The following is an 18032-nucleotide window of genomic DNA, read 5'->3' as shown; positions in this document are numbered from 1 at the left end:
GACTGATGCAGAACTTTCTTCATCCCAGGGGATGCCTAAAGGAAGGGCACACATGGAGAGCAGACACCAAGGCACTGAAGTCAAGGGGCTTGGCCTAGGCCAAGTGGCCAGGGAGGGACAGAAGAAAGAGCCAAGTCATTCTGTCAGTTAATAAGCATTGAATGAAACTAAGCGCAGTGGCTCATGCCTGTAATCCCAGCACTTTGGGAGACCAAGGCAGGTGGATTGCTTGAGGTCAGGAGTTTGAGACCAGTCTGGGCAACATAGTGAAACCCCATATCTCTCAAAAAAAAAAAAAAAAGAAAAGAAAAGGCCGGGCGCGGTGGCTCAAGCCTGTAATCCCAGCACTTTGGGAGGCCGAGACGGGCGGATCACAAGGTCAGGAGATCAAGACCATCCTGGCTAACACGGTGAAACCCCGTCTCTACTAAAAATACAAAAAAATTAGCCGGGCGTGGTAGCGGGCGCCTATAGTCCCAGCTACTCGGGAGGCTGAGGCAGGAGAATGGCGTGAACCCAGGAGGCGGAGCTGGTAGTGAGCCTAGATCGCGCCACTGCACTCCAGCCTGGGTGACAGAGCAAAAGACTCCGTCTCAAAAAAAAAAAAAAAAAAAAAAAAGAAAGAAAAGAAAGAAAGAAATTAGCTAGCCAGGCGCGGTGGCTCACACCTGTAATCCCAGCACTTTGGGAGGCTGAGGTAGATGGATCACGAGGTCAAGAGATCGAAACCATCCTGGCCAACGTGGTGAAACCCTGTCTCTACTAAAAATACAAAAATTAGCCTGGCGAGGTGGCACTCACCTGTAGTCCCAGCTACTTGGGAGGCTGAGGCAGGAGAATCGCTTCAACCTGGGAGGCGGAGGTTTCAGTGAGCCAAGATAGTGCCACTGCACTCCAGCCTGATGACAGAGCGAGACTCCACCTTAAAAAAAAAAAAAAATTAGCTAGGTGTGGTGTGTGGCCTGTGCCTGTGGTCCCAGCTACTTGGGAGGCTGAGGCAGGAGGTTGGCTTGAGCCCTGGAGGTGGAGGCTGGAGTGAGCTATGATCTCACCACTGCACACCAGCCCGGGCAAGATTGAGATCCTGTCTGAGAAAAACGCCAGGTACAGTGGTTCATGCCTGTAATCCCAGCACTTTGGGAGGCCAAGATGGGCAGAAGTCAGGAGTTGGAGGCCAGCCTGGTCAACATGGTGAAACCCCGTGTCTACTAAAAATACAAAAATTAGCTGGGCGTGGTGGTGTGAGCCTGTAATCCCAGCTACTCGGGAGGCTGAGGTAGAATTGCTTGAACCTGGGAGATGGAGGTTGCAGTGAGCCGAGATCGCGCCACTGCACCCCAGCCTGGGCAACAGAGTGAGAATAAAAGCACTGAATGAGGCCTCCTTTGAGCTAGGTTCTGGGGTGAACAAGGCTGTGAACACAACAGTGACAAGAACGACCCCAGGTCCTGCCTTACAGAGCTTAGTCTGGTGTGGGTAGACAGCCCCATCCTCAGACAGTGACAACCCCGACTGGTCAGGCGACGGGTCCCAGGCCGAGTTGCTGGGCTGTGTTGGGGAAGGGGGTGCTACTGCGCAGGCGCTGCGGGAGGCCACTGGGGCTCAAGCACCTCGGATTCCCGCTCATACGGCCGGCCGAATCACGTGGCAGTCACGTGGCGACCACTGTCTAGCCCAACGGTGAGTGTAAAGCCACCTGGACTGGGGTCTGGGCCCAGAACTTTCCCAGAGCTTTCTGGTTCCACAGATCACCCTCAGACCCTTCCGCGAGCCCTCAAGCCCCTCCCACCCTGTCATTCTCTTCCGCGGCCCTCAGACCCCGCCCCCACCCGTTTAGCAAACCCTGTCCCCATTCCGCTGACCCCTTCCCCAGCCCCAGACACTGTCCTCAGAGCCCCCTTTCCCAGCCTGCAGACCCCACCCCCAACACACAGACACTTCCCTAGTCCTTAGTCCAGGCGTCCCACTCTCGGACCCTCGAACCGTCGGCAGATCCTGCCATCAGTGCCCTCTCCTCCTTCAGAGCCCGCCGGCTGCCCTCAGACCCCATCCACCCCGCGGACCCCACAGACGCTGTCCCCAGAGCCTCCCCACGACCCCTCTCACCACCTCTCAAATCCTAAACCACAGACGCCTCTTCCTCCCACCGCAGCCTTCAGAGCCTCCTCCCAAGCCCTTCGACTCCCTTCCCAGGCTCAGATTCTATCCTCGCAGCCCTTCTGCCACCCTGGCACGCCCGACCCCAGCCCTAAGCCCCCTCCCAGCCCTCCAATTGCCTTAGATCCCCCTCAGCTCTCAGTCTCCCTGCGACCCCAGACCTTCTGGTATGTCGCCCTCCCAGAGCCACCCCCTTTTCTCATTCAGCCGCCTCCCTTCCCATCAGACCCCTCCTGAATCCCCTTCCCTTCTAGACTGCGCCCCCAAAACCCCCAGCCAACTCTGTATTGTTTTCTTGTCCCCAAAGTTCCGGTCCTTCACATCCCCCTTCCCTCATGAGACCCCCTAGCAGATCCCTGCCCCGGAACCGGACCCCACAGACGCCCTCACTGCCCTTTCGCTTCCCAGTGGAGCTGGGTTCCAAGAGGGATCTAGACACCCAGGTGGGCCTTCTGCACCACGTGGCTGTGGCGGGGGAGCCCAGGATGGGGCCCGGCCAGGCTCCTGCTGAGAGGTGAGGGCCTGGTTGCTGGTACATCTGTGGGGGCAGGATCAAGGAGCTGTATGGAAGGTGTGGCTTCAGTTGGCCAGTCAGCAGTGGTACCGAGCACTGACTGTGTCCCGAGCTCTGCAGTCCCTGATGGGAATTTAAGGGTGAACATGACCCTTGGACAGGGTGGACAGGTCCGCCCCCGGTCTGACCAACTGGTCTGTCCCCACAGAGAAAGTGTGCCGTGAAGTGGCTCACAGAGCCAAGACCACACCCAGGTGTGTGCCCCCTGTGATGTCCCCAGACCCCATCCCATTCCAGGTAGGAGCCAGGATGGGGCTGTGGGGGACCAAGGGAGCTGTAGGACACCTGGGCAACCCATGCCAGCTCTCTGCCATCCCTCTCTGCAGGCCCCAGAGACTCCTGCGGTCACAGGCCACAGCAGGGTGCAGCCTGGAGCTTGGGCAGCAGCTTGACTCTAGGCAGCAGCTCTGGGCCTAGCTCAGGCCCCAGCCCTGGGTCTGGCCACAGCCCCACAGCCAGGGTCAGCCTGCACTGCTGCCTGGAGCCCAGCCCAACAGTACAGATACCCCCAGAGCCTTGAACAACTGTCCCATTGCTAACCTGTGACTACCTCTGCCCACCCTCCAGTAGTCACCAACCCCAAGTTCTCTGGCTGCCTCTCCTTTGACGAGGGAACTTTAGGGTCGCCCAACTGTCCCCTCACTCACCTGTGACCCTTAACCAACCCTGCTTCCCCCAGGGCCCTTCCCTGCACTCCACCTCCAGCCTCCAGGACTCAGCCTCCCTGCTGGGGACCCAGAGCTCTATGGAGCAGTTTGAGGAAGCGCTCAGCCAAGATTCCAGGCCTGCAGGGGCTGCTGTGGCACACACACAGGGTTACTCTGCTGGAGCCCCAGCCCTATGAGCCCATCCCCAGCCTGCTGACCCACAGGGAGGCTTCCCACACATTGGGAGGCTGCTGGAAGGCCACGAGGGCAGGCTAAGCAGGGGACCCCGAGCCCAGTCTGTGCCCCATCTGCCCTCCGAGGCCCGCTGGAGCGCCATGGCTACCAGGTGGCATCTCCAGCCTTCTCTCCTGCAGGTACCCGCTACTGAGCTGACTGGAGAAGGTATCTTCCCCAGCCTGCAGAAGTGAGACCTGAGGCCTCGGATGGGAGGACCCTGGGTAACCCTAGGTCTTTATCCCTGAGGTAACCCTAGGTCTGCCTGTGCCCCACTGCTTCCCAGGATGGACCTGCTGGAGATCATAGCAGAGCTGCAAAAAGGATGTCAGCTTGGAGAAAAGCCCAGCCTGAGCCCCACTCCTGACCTAGACTCCCAGGGTGCCCATGGTTCCCGCTCTGCGGATACCACCTCTTAGAGGCTCCCAGGAGTAACTCCTGCCTTGGTGCCTCCCCAGAAGGAAATAGAATGATAGAGCGCCCCCTCTGTCTGTCTTCACTCACTGAGTTTGGCCCCAGCACGACTTCAGCAGCCACATTTTCACCATTTTATTCATTAATGTTGTCAGATGGTTTAGTGGGGCATGTGGGGAAGGAAGGGTAGGAGTTGTCCCCCCATCCCCGTGCACAGGTCAGGACATGCTGGGGGCTCCTGGAGGGAGAGGAGGATGGGGTCAGCCTAGTCCCCCCACCCCAGATTTGTGCAAGGGCCCCCAGGATGGAGGGGGGGGATGGGCGGACCCTTCAGTCCAGGGTAGGGAAGCTGGGATTACAGGTTAGGGACCCACATCAGAAGCAAGTTACAAAGTTAGAAACCTGGGGTAGTGGTCGGGGCTCAAGAAAATACAAAACAAGGGATTTGGTTGAGCCAAGATCCAGTAGGGGTGAAGGGAAGGAAGGACGGCCCCTCCCAGCTGGTGCTCAGCAGTAGCTTCGGGTCTGGCCCTCAGAGTGGAGGGACCAGCTGGGAGTGGGGTAAGGGGGTGGGGGACCAGCCCCCTCCCCTCTTTGCCCTCCATTTCTGTACAAGGACCCTCGGTGGAGCTCGCCCCCCCTTCCATAGGCTGGCGGGGCTGCCCTGTAGAGCAGGAGAGGCTCAGGGGGGCCCCAGGGACCCGGCACCCTATGAGGGGTACGGGGGCCCCAGGGTGCCCGTTGTTTCTGGGGAAGGCGGGGGACTGGGGGACCGGGATCTGAACGGCTTCGGGGGTGGGCAGGAGGGGAAGAGGAGGAGGAAGAGGCAGGTGAGGGACCTCTGGGCCCTAGGGCTAGGTTGACGTAGAGGGGCTCAGGCGGTGTGGGGCGCCGAGCAGGGTGGTGGGGGGCTGAGTAGCCAAGGTGGTCAGGGGGAAAGCAGGAAGGGGCTGGCGGGTAGCTGAGCACTAAGTCGGGGGACCTGTGGAGTGGGGGCGATTGGCCAAGCATGCCATAGGAGGCATTGAGCCTGTCGGGGGGCATGGAGCGAAAGGGACTCCAGGAGCGGGTAGGGCCAGAATAGGGGGACCCCTCACCTGCCCCGATCTCATAGTACAGGTTCTCTCCCCTGTCGAGTGGTGCAGGGGGGCCCAGGGAGCTCCTCCAGACCGGGGCTGGGGAACTGGGCTGGAAGGATGGGGGGCCCAGGGGGTACAAGCCTGGCTTGGGGACCCCGAGGAAGGGTGGCAGGCACTCCCTGGGGGCTGGGGAGAAGAAGCCGGGGGTAGGAACCTGTGAGGGGACAGAACATGGGGACTGGGCTGCTGCCTCTGGCGCATCCCTGCCCCCCCCACCTGCCCTGAGCTGGGCACTGACCTGGGCAGGGCCTCGGAGTCCCCTCCTTGAGGTCCCCATGGGCCGCTGGCTCCTCAGCAGGCTCCCATCACTTTGTTGCCTTGGTAAGTAGGATGGGGGTCCCGGGACCCAGACACTCGGATGGGCTAGGGAGTTGGGAGGTGGCCCACTCCCTGAGGTCCCCGGGGGCTCCCCACCCACCTCCAGAGACAGCGACCGGCGGAAGGGGGATCGGGGAGCAGGTGGGGTGCCCCCACACTCCTGCTGGCTCTGTTGCTCGGCCACCTGCTGAGCCCGCTCAGCCAGGGCCAGGGCCATGAGGCGCGCTGGGTTCTTGGGGGGCGGGGGTGGGGCACCCCCAGGGCGCAGGAGAGACAGGGGAGGGGGTGGCAATGGTGACTCCATATCAGGACCTATATAAATGAATGGAGAGGGGTTCAGCTGGGGCCAGGCCCTCAGGGTCAGTGAGAGCAGGCGGGGACAGGGGTGGGGTAGGCCGAGCAGGACTCACCCAGTGGGCCCTGAGCTCCCCGGAGCTTGCTGCACATCTCCTGCTGGCAGGCGTCAGTCAGCGGGGCCTCGGCTCCACGCAGCAGCAGGGGTATGAGATGGGGGCGCAGGCTCCGGCCAGGGCTGAGAGCTGGTGTTGGGGTGGCTGAGGCAGGTGCTCCCCCAGCCCCCAGCAGTTCTAGGACAGCGGGTGGCACTGATACAGCCAGGGGCTCTGAGATGTCCAGGGCAGCGGGCGAGGCAGGGCTGGTGGGCCCTCGGGGCGAGATGGCCTGGGGGGTCACCCTGGGTGGGAAGGCAGAGGCAGGGGCGGGGGGTGCTGGGCTGGCGGGAGGTGCGGGATCCCCTGGGGTGGGGCTGCTGCAGCGGAAGGTTAAGGGATCAAAGTCCAGCCCCCGGAGTCCCTCCAGGCAGCGGGGTGGGCTGAAGTCCAGCTCATCACCATCATCTAGCCAGGCTGAGGTACGGTGTGAGGGGGACCCAGAGAGTGCCCCCAGCCCAGCTGCTGAGGACTCAGAGGATGAAGAGGAGGACTCCGAGGAGGAGGACTCAGAGGAGGAGGACGAGGACAGGCTCTCGCAGGAGCCAGCAGGTGCTGGGCCCACGGGGAAAGCGTCGCTGCTGGAGTGGGGTCGCCGCAGCCTGTGCAGCCTCTGGAGGCCTGGAGGGGTGGAGTCAGTGAGACCATCCCTGAGAACAGGGCGCACAGCCCCACAGAAAGCTAGGGAAAGGACATGAAGAGGCACCTCCCCAGAGAGTGCCACAGTAGCTGTGAAGCCAGGAAAAGCTGTTTCAGATTCACGGTGGAGACCATGAAGAGGACACTTCCGGCCCAAAGCACGAAGGTCCTGTGGCCGCCCCACAGGCTGTGGGCACGAGACCAACAGATTCACACACAGTTGCTGAGCCGGCAGGACAGTGCCTGTGCTCCTGGGTACATGGGAGAGCAGTACCCCAGGAGTGTGAGGACAGCGCGGTGGTTCAGAAGAGCCCCCAGAGGCATGGCTGGGTGGGATGGATAAGCAGCCCCTGGCAGAGGCCGGAAAGCGGCACCCAGCAGCGCGGCAGGCTGTGAGGTAGCGATGGGGAAAAAGCCAAGCGCGGTGCCCCTTTCTTATGACACCCTTTAAATAAAGTTTCCAAAATGACTAGAACTGAGCAGTATGATCCTTCCACACACACCTGTGTATGATCAAACCCGGAAAGCAAGGGCAGGGTAGTCTGCAAATTGAGAGGATGCCTCCAGTGGGGAGGAACTTGAACGGGAGAAGGAATGGAGCTGCTTTAGTTCTAGGCTGGTGGGTTCATGGATGTCCATAATGTTATTTTAAAATGTTCAACAGGAATAATAAAGACTTTTTAAAGGGCCTGTCATGGACCAATAAGTTAAGTTCGGTGTGTGGTGAACCAAAGGTGATACTGTATCCAACTCATTGTACATAAAGGCCAGGTTAAAATTTTCAAAAGCCCCAGGACCCCCAAATGTGAAGTACAAAATTTGGAGGCCAAACCAGGGCCCCAATTCCTCCTGGCTCCACTTGGGTGCAGATAGTGCCCCCCCACTTCCCCCCCTTGCTCACCAGCCCCGCTGGCCTGCGATGACAGAGACTCCTCGCTCTTGGCAGATCTCAGTGTGACGGTGTCGGGTCTGCCGCCTGCAGGAGACGAAGAGGTAGGAGGGCACTCCAGCGACCACCGCTGCCCACCAGCCCATGGCCCAGCCTCTCACCTGAAGGCTGCGGTGGGGCGCGGGTGCCCCCCAGCCAGGGCAGGGGCTTCTTTCGAGGGACACTGGGGCCCCGGCCCAGTGCAAAGAACGTCTTCCAGCTGCTGCCCCCTGGCTTCCGCTGTTTCTCCCCTCTCTCCCCTTTCCTCCTGCGGTTTGGGGGAGAAATGGCAGGTCGTCTGAGGAACCAGGCCTCCACCTGCCCCTCACCACCCCCAGCATCCCACTCACCTTTCCGCAGGTGAGGCGGGGGTCTTGGGAGTTGTGGGCTCTGTGGGCATCCCCAGCCGGCCCTGCGTGCGCGCCTGGGCTTCCTCCAGCGTCAGCAGGCGGGTGGAGGGGCAGCTGCCCGCGAGGGACTTGGGCCTGGGGAGCAGGCATCGGCCTGGGGAGTGTGGAAAGGGGGCACCTGTCAGCTCTGGGGCCGCCCAAGGCCACGGGCAAAGCCAAGCGCCACAGCCCAAGCCCCGGCCCCGCAGCATGCCCACCCGGGCTGGCAAGGCAGGGGGCCGGGGCGGATCAGGAGGGAGCGGGCGGGCAGCAGGCAGGTGGGAGGAGGGTGGGGCAGGACGAGCTGATGAGGAGGCAGCTCCCGGCAGCCAGCGAGGGCAGCGGCTCTGGCTTCAGTTACCTCGGGCCAGAGGGCCCTCCGACGAGCAGAGTCCTGACTGGGCTGGGGTCCGGGGCAGGGCGGGGAGTCTGGGCGGGGCCGGGGAGGGGTCAAGTCTGGGGACCTCCCACCTCCTCCCAGGTGGACCCATGGCCCCAAGCGCCCCCAGGAGCTACAAGGGGTGAAGGAAGAGCGGCGTCCGGGCCAAGAGGTGGGAATCCTGAGCGGAGGAGCTGAAATGAGAAGGAGGGGGGGCGCGGGGAGGGAGAGGCCGGGGCGGGGTCCTCAAGGAGCCGGAAGGGAGGCCCAGCTTCAGTGGGGTGGGGATGGGACTGGGAGCCCACCTGCCCTCCCTCTGCAGCCCTGACCGTGGTGGGCAGTAGCCAGGACCTCAGCGGGTGGGAGGGCATACCTGCAGGGTCGAGGCCAGCGGAGGTGAAGGTGTCGCTGAACAGGACGTCCACGTGGGTAAGCAGAAACTCCACCACCACCGACTGCACCCGCACTTCCCGGAACGCCGCGGCACCACCCATTCCCACTGACTCCAGCTCCATGGACCTGGATGGGAGGAGCAGGAGGGAGGCCGGGTGCCTTGAGCCCAGCCAGCAGGTTCTGGCAGGGCAATGTGGGGAGCCAGTGGAGGCAGTGACTGTCTATTCAATACCTCTGATCTTCTCAAACTGATCACACCTCACTAGGCTCTCAACCTTCCCCCAGAGCCGCCCCTCCTGCCTTCCCCATCTCAGTCAGTGTGGTTCTTCCTGTGGCTCAGTCTGTCACCCCCTCCACTGCCCCATCTGGCCCAGCCTCTGTCTTCCCCAGCCTGGACATCCCAGAGCCTCCTTCCTGGCCTCCTGCTACTGTCCCCACCTGCAGCCAGAGGGATCCTGGGACCACCTGAGTCCCATCAGGGCCTACCTGGCTCAGAGCCCTGCCCTGGCTGCACCTCGCTCCAGGCAAGAGCAAAGTCCTCACTGTGACCCATGACCTGTGAGTCACCCCTGTCTGGTCCCTGTCACCTCTCTGACCTCATTATCTCCTCTCCTTCAACCCCTCACTCACTTAGCTCCAGCCACACCAGCCTCCCTGCGGCTCCTTCAACGCACCAGGCACCAGCCCAGGCCCAGATGTCTGCACCTGCCGTTCCCTCAACCTGGCACTCCCCAGATGCACCCCCAGGGCCCTCCCTCATCCTCTGCAGGTCTTGACTCAAATGTTGCCTTCTTAGTGCAGTCTTCCTCATCCACTTTATTCAAAACTGTACACTCTCTTCTCTGTGCCCCTGGCCTTTCTCATTTATTTTTCTTCATCCATCATATGCCCGCCCTCTGACATATCACCTGTTTTACTTGATTATGTATCTGTGCCCCCAGGAGAATGTGAACTCCTGCAGGGCAGAGATCATGCCTGTCTCGTTCACCATCAAGTCCTCCAGGCTTATTCTGCTGCTGGCCACAGAAGACCTGCCAAAACCTCCCTTGCCACCCTCACTAAAAACCTCACACTGCCCTGACCCTGCACACTGCCCTTCCCTCCTCCTCTCTCCTCCTCAGCACTCATCACCATCAGACCTTACTCTGTATTCTCCTGTTGATGTTCACGGTCCATCTCCTCCATGAGAACATGAGTCCCAGGAGGACAGGGCCGTGCTCTGTGCTGTGTCCCCAGTGCTGGGGATGGGGCCAGGTCCACGGAAGGTATTTGATAGACATGTATTCAATGAATAAACAAAAGAAAAGCTGGGTGGGTTCCTGGCGTGGTTTTGGGGAAAGACCTGAGGGGTGGGCAGGTGAGCAAGCAGCTCACCGTAGCAGGTTGGGTGCCCAGACAATGGCCAGGTTGCGGGCATGCATGCTGGTGTTAGCACTGTGTCTCGCCATGCGGGCCAGGTGCCTCAGCAGGTACTCCAGGGTCCTGGGGGTGGGAGCAGAGGGGGACACCTGAGCCTCAACCCCCTTGGAATCCCACCAAGTCCCACCCCGCCCCTCCTGGTTTACCTGTAATGTGGCGGGGGCAGCTGCTGGATGACATCGTGTACCCGCACCAGACGCTCCTCCTCCCCAGGCACTGACATGGCCTCCTGAGATGGTGGGTGGGTGTGATGAGGATTGGGTCAGAGGCGTCCCGGCCCCCTCCGTCCCGCCAGCTCCCTTACTCACACTGAATTTCCCATAGAGCTGGTAGGTGAGCAGAGGGTTCGGAAGTTCTCGGAAGTAGAGCTTGCAGAGGGAGGACACGCTGTGGATGTCCTGCAGGAAGGCGGGGCCAGACAGCTCTGGGATCCTCTCGCTGTCAAACTCATGCCTGAGACCACCATGTCAAGGAGGAGGAAGATCCAGGTCAGAGGGGCTCACTCACCTGGCCGTGCTCCCCCTGCCCCTACCCCCAAGTGCCTGCAGGTGGATGGAACCCTCTTCCCCAGGTCCTACACTGGGCTCTTCAGAGGCAGAACCTTACTGAACTCCCCAGCAAGCCTGTGTGGCAAAAGAGAAGGGTGCTGCATTTACAGAGGAGGATGCTGAGGCTCAGGCAGATGTGCCTCTGCCTGCAGCTACCCAAGACTGACTGACTCCAGAGCATGAGCAGCTCCTACCAAGCAGCCGCCATTCTCCTGGCTGTAAGAGGGCACTGGAAAATGTGGACAAAATCCCAGCACCCTGCTGCTCCCAGTTCTCTGGTGGGGCCCCACTGCCTGTGGTAAAGTCTCCCACCCACTGCCACTTCTTGCCTCCCTCTTGGCACCCCCGCAGGCTTCAAGCACTCCCCTCTCAGCCTCCTGCAGGCCAAGATCTCGCCTGGCTCCTCCCCACTTCTAGACCCCGCCCTGGCTCAGAGCCCTCCTGTGGTTCCCCCTTCACTTATAGTACAAGCCAAAACCCTAACATGAAGGCTTTGCCTGCACTGGCATGGGGACTCCTTGGCCATGGCCTCCTGTCGCTGTTCCCTTTGCTCCGCTGCTCCCTCTGCATGGCCTGCCCCTCCCCGCCTCCAGGCTCTCAAATGAGGTGGCTCTGCCCTTGCCATCCAAAACTGCAGGCCTCCCTCCTGGCTCCTTATCGCCATCCTCCTACCCCAGTCTGTTTTCCTCCACAGAACCTGTCATCTTCTGGTGAACTCTATCCCTCCCCTGTTTGTCTCTTCCTCTAGCCTGTGGGCCCTGTGAGGGCAGGCGTTTCTGGCTGTCTCACTCACTGCTGTGTCCCCAGTGCCTGGCACGTGGCAGGTGCTCCGTGAAGACAGAGTCCTCGCTTAGATTGTGAACTCTACTCTCAAGAGAGCTGTCCCTGACCCCAGCCTTGATCCTGCAACTCCTGACTCCTGGTAACTGTGTCCCCAGCATGCGGCACGGGGCTGGAGTGGAGGTGCTGGTGCCTGTGGAAGGACAGGGTTAGCTAAGGGCCCTCACCGAAGCCTCTGGATGTTGGAAGACACGCCTGATAGCCGGTAGATCCCATCCACCACCCCGTGGGCCTCAATGAACTCGGAGCAGCAGCGCAGCACCTGGGGCACTGAGAGAAAGCAAGGTCAGGGCTGGGTGGGCCGCAGCCCTGGTGTGACGGGTGGGGTGGGTGGGCCCAGGCCTCACCATCCTGGCCTGAGTTGCTGAGGTGTTCGCCAAGATCGCAGCCAAACACCCTCTGTCGCAGGATTCCCCGCTGCCGCAGCCGCTGCCGAGAAGGGCGGGAGCGCATGAAGGTGCGGAGCAGGCCGGCCAGCTTCCCACGAGGCCGCGGCACAGCTGTCGGGGCAAAGGGCAAAGGCAGGCCTTGTGGGGTCAGCATGGCCAGGGGCCTGGCGGGGCAGGGGCAGGGATCTGGCAGCCTGTTTCTATTACCTGAGGTCAGAGACGAGATACCCTGGGGAGCCGGGATGCCACATGGGGGGCCATCGGCATCTGCTGGGCAAACAATGGGGTGGAAGGGATGAGTGGGAGGCAAAAGACGCAGGAGGCCCCACTTTTCCCCACCCCTCCTCACCCCTCCTGTCTGTCCATGGCACTTACCCGCCTTCAGGCCCGGACCTGGTCGCTCTGTGAAGAGTTCCACACATTCACTGGGGAAGAACCCAACCTGAGGAAGGCCAGGGTCAGTGGCTGGGCCACCCCAGTTGGCAGGTGCCCTAGCCCCACCTGTCCGCACCCAGCTGGACTCACCTGGAAGCCTCGCTTGCCCCGCCACCAGCTCCGATCCTCCGTGGGTGGCATGTCGATCACCGAGACAATGTCTCCCACCTGGGAGGGGGCGGGCGGGAGGAGAAGGGTCAGAAGGAGCAGGGGGTGTGGGGAACCCAGCTGCAGTCTGCTTCCCCACAGCCTCACCTCAAAGGACAGCTCATCTGGTGCCTGGGCCGTGTACCGTTTGATCACGTGGGCGGCCGCCACTGCAGGGATATTGAGTGACGCCTCCTCACTGAGGAGCAGTCGCCGGCCGTGATTGTCCAGCTGAAATGGAGGTGGGATGTGGCAAGGACAGGTCAGGAGACGGTGTTAGTACAGGCATACCAAGCTCCTCCAAGCCCGGCGAGGCCACTGCCTGTCCCCTGCCAAGAGCCCCTGTCACACAGAGCTATTGGTCAAACACCTAAATTCCTGTTTGTAGGGATGCAGCCCTGGCACCGTCTGGGGGTAGGGAAACCTCTAAGACAAACCCCTTTATTTCCCCTCACATGTCCCAGGATTCTCCCACCCGAAGGCTTCCCCACCTGAAGGCTTCCCCATCCACCTCTGCACCTTCATCCTCCACAGCAGATACCGCATGGTTGCCATCTAAAAACCCTCTGTGCTGGGCGTGGTGGCACACGCCTGTAATCCCAGCACTTTGGGAGGGCGAGGCTAGAGAATCGCTTGAGCCCAGGAGGTTAAGACCAGTCTGGTCAACAAAGCAAGACTCTGTCTCTACAAAACATTTAAAAAAAAAAAATTAGCCAGAGGCCAGGCACAGTGGCTCACGCCTATAATCTCAACACTTTAGGAGGCTGAGGTGGGCAGATCACCTGAGGTCGGGAGTTCGAGACCAGTCTGACCAACATGGAGAAACCCCATCTCTACTAAAAATACAAAATTAGCCAGGCGTGGTGGCACATGCCTGTAATCCCAGCTACTCAGGAGGCTGAGGCAGGAGAATCACTTGAACCTGGGAGGCAGAGGTTGCGGTGAGTGAGATCATGCCACTGCACTCCAGCCTGGGCAACAAAAGTGAAACTCTGTCTCAAAAACAAAAGAAAAAAAAAAAAACCTTCCGGTTTAAGCCACTCATAGCCAGGTGTTCTGTGAGTTACAGCCCAACCCATTTCTAACTGATATACATTTAAATCCTTGTATCCTCACAGCCGAACACCTGCTAACACACACATGTGCACACACACACTCATACACATTCTCTCACAGGCATGCGCCCACACAGACACTAAAATATCAATGCCTCCTCCACTCTGGCTCCTTTCTTTTCTATGCCCACACACACTCCCAGGCTGGTTCTCGCCCCTCATACACCCCCTCACCCACTCTGAACTCCAAGCCCCCTGCCCAGGCCCACCTCCATCCAGGTGAGCACAGGCCCGCAGTTGAGGTTACTGTCCACCAGTCCTGACAGGGTCTCCAGGTACTGCAGTAGCAGTGGCACCAGCATCTGGGGGCAGGTTGTCAGGGTGGGCCTCTGTGAGTGGACGTGAGAGAGCCCACTGCCCTCCCACACTGCCCTAGTTTGCCTCTGGGCTGAAGTTCATCCTGAACGCATGGGTGCTGCTCAGCTGTTAGGTACTGAGACATGGGCATATGAATGAATAAGTAGGCTGGGCCAAGCTCTTGAGTGCCCTGGTTGGTATGACCATGGTGACCCTCCCATGGAACCCCCTGGAACTCCCCATGATCCTAAAACTTAGTGAAGCTAAATGTAGCAGAAGCCTACTACATTTCTAAGGTTTCTCCATTCATTCAGATTGGTTGGGACTTGGGCCATACCAGTATTTAAATATTTTTCTATCCTGCTGCCTTGATGATTTCACACACTGTGGATGAGGATACACTCACGAGGCAGGGGCTGAGACAACAAGCAGGTTACCTGGGCAGCCCTGGCACCCTCGGGGGGCGGGGGAAGCTCCGGAAGGCAGGAGAACCTCCGGTCAAATATGCACCGGTGGAGGTGGGCATCCAGGGAACGAAAGTCATCGTAACTCCGGAGAACCGGCCAGGAACGGCCCTGTGGGAGCAAAGGGACAGAAGGGAGCAGGGGCCCCATGACACCGAGCCGAGGACTACCGCGGCCAGTCTCCCAGGCTAGATGAGAGGTGGGGTGGCCTCACCTGACAGGTCACCTGCACCCCGAACACCAGCTCATTCTCTCCAGAGAGGCTGGGCCCTTCACGGTCTGGAGACAGTAGGAGCTGCAGAGGGAAAGCAAGGCCCAGGTGGACTTTTGTCCCATTTCCTGACCTCCCCGGGATGGCGATCTCTAGGGATAGGTTTGTGTCCCCTTTCTGGACCTCCCCGAGGACAGGGCCCGGTGATGTGCTGGTCCCTGGCACAGAGCAGATACCTAACAAAAGTTGTCGTTGAATGAATAAAAGAACAAATGGATGAATGAATGAGCAGCTCTCCCCATCTGCTGTGGCTCCTGCAACTTTTGCTACTGACTGCTCAGATGCATGCAGCAGCCAGTCACAGGGACAGGTTTCAGAAGCACAGCAGTTGATATCATTGCAAGGTTGCGTAGGATATTGTCTTCCCTCCTGGGTGCAAATGCAAAGCCCCCATACCTGAATGTGGCCAAAGTCGACGTTCTCGTAGTGGAAATGGGCACAGTCAGCCAGCCGCGGGAAGGGGCCTCGAGGAGCTGAGAGCCTGGGAGACAGGGGATGCGTCACCAGCGGCTCCTTGAGCCTCCCCAGCTCCTAGCTGAGCCCTTTCCTCCCTCACCCTCACCTCTTCCCAGGCTTCCCCTTCACACTGGGCCCCCCAGCGGTGGGTAGGGGCTGTACCGAGCCCTCCCCTGGGCCATCCAGGCTGTCAGTGCTGCGTGCCTGTAGAGCAGAGAGAAGAATCAGAGGCCCCCAGAGATGGGAGCAAAGAGACAACGAGAGCATTGTTATCTGGCAGCACAGGGCCCAGAGCCCGGGGTGCTCCACACACCGCCCTGAGCATGAAGCAGGAGGGCAGGTCGGGGGAGGTTAGGGCTGGGCTGAGGACAGGACTGCTTCTTCGTGTGTGATCTGGGGTGGTGGACTGGAGAAGCAGGGACCAGACGTGAGGCAGGGCAACAGGACGGAGAGCATGCTGGTCCTATCTCTCCCTACTGAAAACCCTTCCATAGCCCCTGCAGAGTACAGTGACCTCTACCACTGTCTGGACAATCACGGCTCCCATCTCATCAGCCTTCTTGCTTCCAGCCTCTCCCCTCCTGCCAGCTTTTCTGCAACAGCCTGGATTGTTTTCAGAAAACACAAATCTAGCTCTGTTTCTCCATAGATCCTGGGCCTTCAATGACTCCCTGTTGTCTTCAAGATGAAGTCTGAATTCTCTGGTCTGATCATCAAGACTTCCCTGAGCTGATTTCTGTTTACCTCTCCAGTCCCATCTCTTTCCATTGCCCCCGCTCGCAGAGCTCTTGAACTTCTAAGAGTCCAAAACAAGCACCCTCTTCGCATTTCCTTCTAGGCCTTTGCAAAGGCTGTTCCCTCAACCTGGAACACTTGCCCCCCCTTTCCCTGGGGTACATTCACCTCATTCCCACCCCTTAGGTCCCAACTCACATGTGCCCTCCTCCAAGAAGTTCTCCCTGACCCTTCAGGCTATGCCTGGCATCTCTTCTGGACTCTCTCCATCCCCTGAAGTTCCCCCATCCCAGGTTCCATGCCTTGACCTGAGCTTCTCCCTTTACAGCTCTGATCACTCTGAGATGGCACTGGTGGTGACAAGTTCATCTCTCTCATTGGACTATGACTGGCCTCCCAGAAGGAGGGCCCCAGACTGAGCTCCCCAGCATACAGCCAGGCATGGAGTTGATGTTCAGACAGGATTGTTCCTGATTATTTTCTGGGTCCCCAGTGCCAGCCCAGTCGCACAGCAGGGGCTGGGTAAAATCTCATGAATAAATTAACCAGCTGCCAGACAGATTCACCAGACTGGGCTGTAGCATCTCCCTCCTCCATGTCCCTGCAACCCCGAGTCACCCTCAGGGTCTCACCCTCAGGGTCTTTCCCCCTCCAGCCCATGAGGTTCCCCAAGGCAGGATGGGAGCTGACTCTCTCTGTGCCTGGAGCATGGAGCCTGCACAGAGGCGGTCTCAGTGAATGTCTGCTAAGTGAGGGAATGAATGGATGAATGAGCGGGAGCAGCATGGTGAGAGAGGGAGATGGTGGGGGAGGGGGATGAGGACAAGGAGATGGAGCGGACCCGAGGATCAAGGGAGGTAGAGTGCTGGCCTGTTGGGGTGGAGTAAGGAGGGAGTGGCTGGAGAGATGAGGCAAAGGCTCAGACTGATGCTGGGCGGGGGGGATTGAGAGGAACCAGGATGGGGTGAAAATGAGGGAGAAGCAGAAGAAAAGGGTCAGGCTGGGGATGGAGCGGGTGGGGGTGGGGCCAGGAATGAGAAAGGGGCTGTGGGGAGGAGGAGGGGGATCCGCCGGGGAGGGCTGAGGGCTGGCAGAAGGATGCCGAGGAAGGTCCTGGGATGGGGGCTGGGGAAAGACCCAGGAGCCTCAGGAGGCCTCTTCGGGGGCCACTTGGGTAGCGCGGGTCCCTTCCTGAACCAGCCCCGCCTCCTCCCAGCCCGGGCCCTAGGTCCCTGTCACCCCATCCAGGGCGTGGCAGAAGGGGATGCGCGCTGAGGGGGCGGGGTCGAGGTACGGGCTGGGACCCGGGATGGGGCCGCAGGACTGGAGGGACCACGGCTGAGCACAGGCCGCGGGCTCGGGCGGGGCCGGGGGCGGGGCGCGCGGGGCGGGGCTGCGCACGGACAGATTGACACGCGGACGGACAGGCTGACGGCCGCGTGGGACCCTCACCACCATGGTCGCGTAGCCTCCTCAGGCCCCGGCCGCGCTCGACCCCTCGCTCGCCGTTCTTGTCGCCGCTGCCGCCGCCATGGCGACACAAAGGGGAGGGCGCGAGCCGCGCGCGGGCGGCTGCAGACCCCGCCCCTAACGGCTGCCCGTGGCTCCGGCGCGCGCCCCACGGGGGCGGGGGGCAGCGGGAACGCGGCGCTGCCTCTCATTGGCTCCGCCCTTGGCCCTGGTCGATGCCCCGCCCACAAGGCGGCTTCTCATTGGCTTTACCTTGGGTTCCGCCCCCGGCTCTATATATATTCGGTCCCACCCCTCGAAGTTTGACAGCGCCACGCCCATGACTGCTTTTCATTGGCTGTCATCGCCCTCCTGAGACATGCCCCCAGGTTCTTTATGCTTTGCTTCCGACACTTCCAACACCAAGCAACAGACCCTCCCCTTCGTCCACTCCCGGTGGCCATTCTTCTGACTTTTTATTTTTATTTTTTTAAGAGACAGGGTCTCGCTCTGTCGCCCAGGCTGGAGCGCAGTCCTGCAATCGCGGCTTACCGCAGCCTCAACATCCTGGGCTCCAGCGATACCTCCCAAGTAGCTGGGAATACGGGCGCGCGCCACCACGCCTGGCTAATTTTTTTAGACATGGGGGTCTCACTATGTTACCCAGGATGGTCTTGATCTCTGGGGCTCAACAGATCCTCCCGCCTCAGCCTCCATTCAAAGCGCTGGAATGACAGGCGTGAGCCACCACGCCAGCCCCGATATTCCTTTTTTTTTTTTTTTTTTTTTTTGAGACGGAGTCTCGCT

General features: G+C 60.3%; 2 protein-coding genes across 10 annotated transcripts; one reads left to right on the top strand and one right to left on the bottom strand.

Annotated features, from left to right (window-relative positions):
• Nucleotides 1-1299: 1299 nt before the first annotated feature.
• On the top strand, nt 1300-4057 carry LOC112429149 (uncharacterized). The gene is made up of 6 exons (XM_071086193.1): nt 1300-1311; nt 1481-1680; nt 2465-2671; nt 3411-3546; nt 3753-3802; nt 3899-4057. The coding sequence occupies exons 1-6, from the start codon at nt 1300-1302 to the stop codon at nt 4029-4031; spliced, it is 738 nt and encodes a 245-aa protein (XP_070942294.1). The 3' UTR covers nt 4032-4057.
• Nucleotides 4058-4146: 89 nt separating this feature from the next.
• LOC105495498 (Rho GTPase activating protein 33) lies at nt 4147-17386 on the bottom strand. Of its 9 annotated transcripts, none has more exons than XM_011765138.3 (22): nt 17229-17348; nt 15562-15644; nt 15148-15245; nt 14982-15066; nt 14529-14609; nt 14288-14425; nt 13763-13855; nt 12547-12669; nt 12382-12459; nt 12232-12298; nt 12064-12126; nt 11815-11967; nt 11635-11737; nt 10388-10532; nt 10226-10308; nt 10035-10142; nt 8641-8786; nt 7850-8003; nt 7622-7767; nt 7473-7547; nt 5894-6553; nt 4147-5795 (listed from the first exon to the last, which is right to left on the bottom strand). In XM_011765138.3, exons 2-22 carry the CDS (start codon nt 15586-15588, stop codon nt 4534-4536), a joined length of 3888 nt encoding a protein of 1295 aa, XP_011763440.2. In that variant the 5' UTR covers nt 15589-15644; nt 17229-17348; the 3' UTR covers nt 4147-4533. The 9 variants fall into 9 exon arrangements, with proteins under 9 accessions (XP_011763440.2, XP_070942485.1, XP_070942489.1 ...); XM_071086384.1 differs by lacking the exon at nt 17229-17348 and having other exon boundaries at nt 4147-5319; nt 5404-5795; XM_071086388.1 differs by lacking the exon at nt 17229-17348 and having other exon boundaries at nt 4147-4264; nt 5404-5795.
• Nucleotides 17387-18032: the final 646 nt, after the last annotated feature.

Source organism: Macaca nemestrina, chromosome 20 (assembly GCF_043159975.1).
Source record: "Macaca nemestrina isolate mMacNem1 chromosome 20, mMacNem.hap1, whole genome shotgun sequence".
In the NCBI taxonomy this organism is placed as follows: Eukaryota; Metazoa; Chordata; class Mammalia; order Primates; family Cercopithecidae; genus Macaca; species Macaca nemestrina.
This window is presented reverse-complemented; position numbering and strand designations above follow the sequence as displayed.